The 8,137-nt window shown below is 56.0% G+C and overlaps 1 protein-coding gene across 1 annotated transcript; it reads right to left on the reverse strand.

Annotated features, from left to right (window-relative positions):
* Nucleotides 1-1,982: 1,982 nt before the first annotated feature.
* On the reverse strand, nt 1,983-7,878 carry LOC311203259 (uncharacterized protein; the record flags this gene model as incomplete). The annotated part of the gene is made up of 11 exons (XM_084277913.1): nt 1,983-2,114; nt 2,743-2,832; nt 3,198-3,365; nt 3,942-4,054; nt 4,620-4,698; nt 5,171-5,264; nt 5,795-5,837; nt 6,193-6,257; nt 6,822-6,897; nt 7,129-7,229; nt 7,757-7,878. 11 exons carry the CDS (start codon nt 7,876-7,878, stop codon nt 1,983-1,985), a joined length of 1,083 nt encoding a protein of 360 aa, XP_084134039.1.
* Nucleotides 7,879-8,137: the final 259 nt, after the last annotated feature.

Genomic DNA, 8,137 nt, shown 5'->3' on the forward strand with positions numbered 1-8,137 from the left:
GGACTGTTTCCCCCTCCTTTACCAAAAACTAATGTGTGGGTTCCATTCCGTTAGCCAATTTGACAGGGCAAGATAGTTTATGTCTTTCTACTGCTTCTCCCAATAACCCTTTCTCTACATGCCTTGTTGGACTGCCACTAGATAGATGGCCGATACCTGAAAGCCTTGCAGAGGTTTTTCCTGCCCTGTCCCCAGATTTGACAGATGCCTGGGATACTTGGGTTCCCTTTCTCCCACAGGCTACCCTAGAACCACAAGAGATTGAGCCTCTCGGGTCAGCCAAAATGGATTTTTCTGTTCGGTTTAATTACACAGGAAAAAAGCAATCCAGGGCCTGGGATGTTTCTCTGGCCCACCCTGCCTTTCGAAATGCCAGTACCTGGTGTAACTCTACAGCAACAAATTTGTCGGGATCCAGCGAGGCTCCCTTTTTATTACCATCCAGGATATGTTTTATTTGTGGGGATAGGGCTTGGCCCAGTATCCCCTCACACATAAGAGGGGGGTCCGTGTAGCTTAGGTCAGCTTTCTGTTCTGACCCCTAACACCTCTGTGATTTTCCAACGTCACCTTTCCCACTGTGTGAGGCGTGGTGTACACGCCGACAGCCCCGACTGTGATGATCAAGTAGAATTTTGGTCCTTCAGTCAGCGCTTTGCGGCCTCTCTTTTGTTGCCAGGAGCTGGAAAAGCACTAGCTACTTTAGATAAGCTTGCTTGTTGGCTTGCAAAACAAAGCAATGCTACTAGCAGGGCACTGTCTGGCCTTTTATTAGACATGGATAGTGTTCGTCATGCTACAGTACAAAATAGAGCTGCTACAGATTGCTTGCTTTGAGCACAAGGCCGTGGTTGTGAGGATTTGGAGGGTATGTGTTGTATGAATCTCTCAGATCATTCTGAGTCTATTCACGCCAGCATTCAACAGCTTAAGGATGCAGCCTCGAAACTCCGGCAAGACGATGCATGGGATTGGTTGGACAACATTTTTGGAAGATGGGGATTATGCGGATGGTTGAGGAGTTTGGTAAAAACTTTTGTTTATGCCTTGGCTGTTTCTATTCCTCTGTTGCTCCTTTTACCTTGTCTGTCCCAATGTATGCAACGTTTGATAGATCGGTCTATGAAGAAGGTTCTTTTTGTGCACCAGGAAGGGGGACATGTGAGGAAGGGGTCACAGGACTCTGTCAGGACTTTAGACACTGTGCAGCTGTATCTAGAAGGAGACGTGCTGGCACGTGTTGGTCACAAACCCTGGGATGGTTAAACAACGGTGGAAACAAACTGATAAGAAGTGAAAAAGTACTGGGGATGAGTTATGTGGGTGCCAGACAGAAAAGGAGTAACTAGTCACCCTTGAAAGAAAGAAATAACAAAGCAGGCTGTAAGGAATGAAAATAAGATGTGTGCAATAGGTTGCGCTTCGAGGCATAGGCTGCTTTTTACTGACAATGTTCATAAGTGTTCGTAAGTGTTTTTAAACCAATCAGCAAATAGTAAATGTAAAAATGGCTTCTGCACTCCAATGAAACTAAGGCACGTACAGGCTTTGCAAACTGTATAAACTTGTGAGTTGCTACAATAAATAGACATTTGCTTGTGTCAAGCTGCGTCCCGTCTTCCAATTGCAGCAAGCATGACAAAAGTTCCTGGAAGGATGCTGCAGACCCTTAATGGCTGGCCTGACTCAAGAGTCAATGCCTGCAAACATTTCATTGCAGTTAATAATTTTTAAAATCGATCTATTGCCTAGATGCTGGTGCTTGTTCACACAAAAACAAGAAGGGCAGGCACATTCGTTAATGACTGCAGTTGATAGGGGCACTATGGCTTTTCCTCTAGTGAAATGTTTCCCTGATGCCAGAAGGGGGGGTGGTTTGCAAGCCATGGAGCTCTCCTTCAGGAAGCCTCTGTCTACTTCTCCATGCTGGTCCACACCTTGCCCCCCAGGCCCCCAGCCCGCACTGCCCCGCCCCGCTGGTTTCAGGTGAGGTCTTCCGTCTTTGCCGCCATCCCGTGAACCTGCACTCGATAAATACAGGTGTACTCTGGGTTTCCCCAGTTGCTCTTCACAAGCAGTTTGATATATGAAAACGCTCTGGGAAACGGCGCGTCCTGTGAAGAGGGGGGAGAAGGAGAAGAAATGGGGGTGTTAAGAGCAGCAATGCAGTCAACCTATCTCCCCCTGCCAGCCCTGCTCCTGCTCCGGAAGGAGCTCCTGAAAGGTGGGGGAGGGGGGTCAGCTGTGGAAATCAGAGGCTCACTGCTGGAGAAGCTGGGGACATGGAAAGGGCATGGCACCTGGCATCCTCTGCATGCCATTCCTGCCGGGGTTCAGTCTCCCTTCCTCCTGCCCCTGCCCTCTGCTTCTCACCCTGTGCTGACTGAGAAGCGGCAGAGGGACATCTACACGTGGGGCAGCTGCTGTGCAGCCCCACCAAGCTCCCGCTGCCCGTGCTGCCTGCCTTCCTCCTGGCGCCACATGTGCAGCTGGCTCTGCGCAAGGCAGTGGGTGCAGCCAGGGGTCTCTCAGGACTCATGTTCCCAGCGGCCTGACTCTGTCCTTGCTATCCTTTTGCTACCACCGCTGTGTGCCACTCGGCCCTCCCAACCCTGCCACGGCTCCTCCTCTCTCAGCAGTGCCCCTCTGCCCAGGGAGAAAGCATTCACGCTGTTCCTGCCATGGACTTGCAGGCAAAAGCATTTTGCCCCCTAGCATCTTGCCCTTGCAGGAGGATCGTACCTTCAGAAGAAAGGTCTGACTGGCCTCTTTTGCCACATCGTATGTGAACATCCCAAGGAGAGTTTCCTCTTCTCCATCCGCATCCACTCCCTCAAGGGCAAAGCACAAGGAGAGCAGCTCAGACACACACCGACAAAGAGGGGAGGGCATGCCCTGGATCAGGCCTGTTAGCTGCCACCCTCTCCTGGGCTTCCAGCAGTAGTCTGGCACTGGTTAAGGTTGAGCACCCTGCGTGCCTTGAGTTTTGGTCAAGAAGCCTGAGGTGCTTGGCCAGAACTCGCCTTAAGAGGGATGAAACCTCTCGAGCCCTTGAAGTGTCCTGCTGGAGAGCTGTAGCACTCAGGAGAGAGCAGGGCATAAACCTTCGTGTTTCGGGTGCCCGAAAGCAAGCAAGACCCTCTCACAGCTTTCACCCAGGGCCAGATCCCCATCAGAAGGGCCCAGCAGAGACTTACAAAGACAGCCATGTCTCTGGGTGCGCTGATGACTGTCCCAGATGGAGAGGCTTCCTCAATAATGTGCTGCACGGTGATGCCAGTCAGATGGACTCGTGCTGGCAGCCTGATCACCACCTGGCCCTGATGCCCTTGTAAAGGCCAACAGTTTCCTGGGGACACATCCGGCTGCAAGCAGAACATGAGACCAGTGAGGGGTGCGTGTTGGGCCAAGACAGCTGCCTGTGTGGCAGGAAGCGCAGGCGCCGGTGTGTCTGTGGGGTCTATTCCAGCACCACAGTGAGCCACGTGGGAGGAAATGGAGAGAAGCAGGAGGCCTTCTTCCCTGCCCTGCAAAGGGAGCTTCCGTGGGGTGGAGCAGAGGAGAATATGGCCGATGAAACCATACTGGTCAGGGGCTGTCAGAAGCATGGCTCTGCAGGGCACTCCCGCCTCCTGCCCCCAAAAGGTCGCTGTTAGGGATGAGTGTGGAAAGGGGATCACTGGGGGGAAGGTCACTCAGCCAGCTGTGGCAGAGGCCTGTGTGCAGGACATGGCAGTTCAGGGTCGTTCAGATCCGTTCCCCTCCTGAGGGGAACCGCTGATTTCTAGCAAGCCCGGCCCCGCCTTAGAGCTTTGGCTTCAGCAACCTGACCCACACTGCCGGCTTGAGCAGTACCACTGGACTGAGGGGAGAGCCCCCAAGCTCGGTCCCCAGCTTCACAGGAAGGAAGGAAACCTTCCATGACGATTCTAGTACGATACCTGCAAAATCGTGTCAGGAGGTTGGAAAGAGAAAAGGAGCGCTAAAACCCTGCAGCCCCAATTCTCTTGGCAGTGGTAGGTCTTGGAAGTTCTCCGCATGTCGATGGTGGCACCTGTAAGGAGGGGAGAGCAGATGACTGCCAGAGGCCACCAACCAGGAGGCCCTGGTGCTCAGGCATTATTTCTGATGTCTCCAGCCCAGCCCACGTCGGTCAGTCCTGTCCCCATCCACAGGCTGTCAGGGGTGCCCAGCTGCGCAGGGCTAGGATGGCGTCCGTGTACCTGGCGACTTCCTCTCACAGCACCAAGAGGAGAAGGTCTGAGGGTTCTGGGAGACAGCAGGAGCCCCTGTGAATGGCAGCAGCCCAAAGCTGAGGGCCTGCTGCATGAGCAACAAAGGATGGACCAGCCACTCCCTTGCCAAATGCACCCGAGAGGAAGAGACCCTCTCCATCAGCGCAGGAACACGGCTGGGGCTAGCGCCAGAGGCACCCTTGCCGAGCCCGACAGCAAGGCTGTGAGGAACTCTCAGAGCCACCCTGCCACAGCCTTGCCCTTGGGACCCCATGGAACATCCAAGCTCCCTCACTTTGGAGAGCAGTGCCTGAAGCACAGGCTCCTTTGGGGAGCACTGCAGAGAAGCACAGGGCAAAGAGACTGCGCTGCTTGTGTCCATACCAGAGCTTTTCAGGGACCAGTCAGAAATCACAGTGGTCCAACGCTCCAAAGCTGTCTTGCGTGCTGCCTCCTGAACTTCCTGGGGATGCAGTAAACAAACACAGAAGGACCACATCAGCAGGCAGTTCAGCGTGGCTACCCGCACCCGCAGAGGCAAAGGCTCAGTGTCCGAAATGCAAGGCAAGCCTTGTCCACAGAGCTGCAAGACTCTGCTGCTGACATGAGCTGCGAGGACCAAGGAGCAGCACCTGTGGCCGCGGCCAGGGCCATGGCCCAAGGTGTGCTGACGAGGGTCCCCAGCCTCCACGCTCTTCAGGTCAGCCGGGAGACAGGCTCAGGCCCTGCCAGTGATGACTGGCCCTGTGAGCAAGCTTGGGCCTCACCACTGCCTCAGGGGCCCGGCCAGAGCAGCCAGAGGCACCGGCCTGCCAAGGGAATGCTATCAGCAGTACGCTGCTGCCACAAGCAGCCCGCTTAAACAACACGCCAAGGAGTGCAATCTCTGGGGTGTTCTGCCCTGCCAAGCCTCCTTCCCACAACAGCAGGATCACCTGTGAGCTCCTGAGCTCCTCCCTCAGTGAAGCCACCTCGTCCATCAGAGACTGCGTGTTTTGGGTTTGCTCTGCCAGCGCAGCATCCAAGGACCTGCAGGAACAGGAAAGCAGAGCTTGTCAGAGAGCCACCCCTCCCCTGCAAAGGCGGGAGGGAGGTTGGGAGCCCTGACTCTTAGGAAGATGAGTGCAGGTAGCACGAGGTCAGCTGACATGTCTGCACAGACCCAGTTCCAGCTCAGGCAGCGTGTCTTACCACAGGGTCTTCAGGCGTGCTGCAGACACACACGTCAGCTCCTGAAAGGGAAAAACCGCTCCGTTAGAGTGTCCACTAGGAGAGCTGCCATGGCTTCCCAGGAGAGGCTTCCCTAGGAAGGCACAGCACCAGTTGCTGCTTCTTTGGGTCCCTCCGCCTGGAAGCAGGAGAGCCCGTGATTTGGAGAGCCACGGTCAGCATCACTCCCTTGCAGGAGGCGCCTGTCCCGCACGAGTCACCGACCTCTATCAGTCCCTTTGCCTGCCTTGTCCATGCTGGCAGCAGGGTCGCGCAGTAAACACCAGCTGCAATTCACATCACCGAGAGACAGTTATTTTACTGGGGTTGCTAGTGATCCCTGCAGTCACCTTGTCTCCTCCCTCTTGCCATGGCGGTAGGCCAGCGGCTTGTCTGAGGAGGTGGGGAACGTGGGGTGCAGGGAGAGGGTGCTGCTCTTATGGGGCCCCATCAGCCCACGCAGGGGGGGACTGCACAGCCGTGACCTTCAGGTGTGCTCGGTGCCCCCAAGCTGTTCCCCATTTCCCCTCACTGCTTCAGTGAGCACCAAGACCAGGCTGCATGCGTGTTATCAGCATCATTCTCATCCTAACTCCCAAACACAGCCCCACACCGGCTACTAGACAGAAAACGAACTCTATCCCTGCTGAAACCGGGACCCTGTCCCAAAAGGAAAACAGGCCAGCTGAAAGCTGGCACCCAGCATGGCCAGGCTGTCCTGTTCAGATGTTTGCTCATGAAAACTCACCAAGAACCACTGGGAGCAAAAAGAGGACTTTCAAGAGCCTCTTCTTCTGTAGAGCCGTCTTTTGCCTGAAAAAGAGGGAGTCCTGTGGCTCTCAATGATCCAGGTCTTGGGCAAAGCCCTTCACAGGTGGATTTCCCTTCTTAGGCCAGAAAGCCACCGTTTTGGAAGCCTGCTGCAGACAGAGCGCTGACAAAGCAGCACCCAGGAGGAACACCTTTTCTGTGCGCACCATTTGATGCTGCCATCAGATCTTCCCCAGAGGAAAGGCTCCAAGGAGCTTGTCTCAGAGCCCTCCCAGGCTTGCACGCTCTCCTTGCAGAGCCAGGGAAAATCCTTCTGCTGGGGAAGCTTGGCTCTGCACACGAGTGCCTGGCTACACGGCAGTTTATGCTACCAAAGCCAAAGTTAGAGCTCTGGGAAATATGTGGGAGTGGGACTGCCAAGGGGCTTTGCTCTTGGCTCTATCCTGAGAACGACCACAGCATGAGCAGCACCTGAGCTTCGGCACCTGAGTGGGAGCCCCAGGCTGCTGGCTGAGGGACACCCTCTGCTCTCCTCCTGGCTTGCCTCCGCCCTTGGGCATCCCATTTCAACCCTTCCCATCCACAGCAGAAACATGTAGTACGTACACGAGGAAGATGCACGTGCTCAGCGTAAAACTCCACAGGGAAACAGGGGCAAACGACCAGTGGCTGAAGACCATCCCTGGGCAAAGAAACCAGAGAAGAGTTAGGCCTGTCTCCTGGGGTGTCTTCTCTCGGGTGTTTCAGCTCCCTGCGGAGAGGTGGGGGCCAAGCCCTAGCACTCCCTCCTGGAGCCAAAAGCAGGGCAGCCTGCACTTCTGATGCTTGGGGCCTTTGACCAGAGCTCTGGCACTGAGCAGCTCTCCAAGTTCCCCCCGGAGGACCTCACGGTTAACAGCAGTGCTGAGCTTACGTGCAAATTCCGTGGCCTTGATGAGCCACTGGGCAGCCCCTTGAGCAGCTGACCCAGCCGCTGACGCTGAGTTCAGCAGTGTTACATCCACGCACAGGTTCCTGTGGACAGGAAGAGACAAAAAGGCCAGTTGCCCGCTGTCCCCTTGCTGCCAGAGTCGAGGCAGTAGACAGAGTGGAGGCCCTTGCCAGATGACGGCCCTATCCCAGCACCAGCGAGAGAGGGCAGCACAGCTGGGCTGCTTCCAGGAGTGCCCCATTCCATTACAGGCCTGCGGTGGGAGAGGAGGAAGCAAGCTGGCAGCAGCAGTCCGCTGCCTCGGGAAGCCTGCGCCAGCAGTACAGCAGCAGTGCAGCCCAGTCCGCACTCTGTCACTCACAGGGCTGAGCTCTGAGCCCTGCCACACAAGGCTCTTGCTTCCCCAGAAGGCTGCACACTGGCTTTTGGCTGGGGGAACGAGCCAGGCTTTCAGCCGAGACCCATCCCCACAGAAGGGGGGTAGTTTGCAAGCCATGGGGCTCTCCTTGTCTACTTCTCCATGCTGCTCCACACCCCACTGGCCACGACAGGCCACATCCATGCTACCACCCTACCCTGATGCCCCGGGAAGGAGCAGCCCACTTCATACCTGTTCATCTGGCAGTGGGTTGGCTCTGCTGCCTGCGCTGCAGGCTGCTGGTCGGCCTCATCCCACCAAGACTGGTGGGAGGCCTTTCCAGGTTTTCTCTTGGGGGCCTTTCTCCTTGCCATCTCTGGGCAAAGGCAGGCTCCCCCTGGGCTCAGTTCTTCCCGCTCAGCCCCAGCAGTATGCCTACTCAGGCAAAAAGAGCTCTGGCAGCAGCCCCACGCTGACCGCAGCAGGAGCACGCCTGTCCAGGGCAAGAGTCACACGGCAACTGTGGGATCCTTGCCTGCGCACAGGCCTGTGTGCACAGCTAGCTCTGACCTCACAATGGCAGCTCTGACATCACACCGTGGCTCCCCAGGGCTGAGCAGGGTCAGGAGACAC

Source organism: Gallinula chloropus, assembly GCF_964237585.1.
Source record: "Gallinula chloropus genome assembly, chromosome: Z".
Classification (NCBI taxonomy): Eukaryota; Metazoa; Chordata; class Aves; order Gruiformes; family Rallidae; genus Gallinula; species Gallinula chloropus.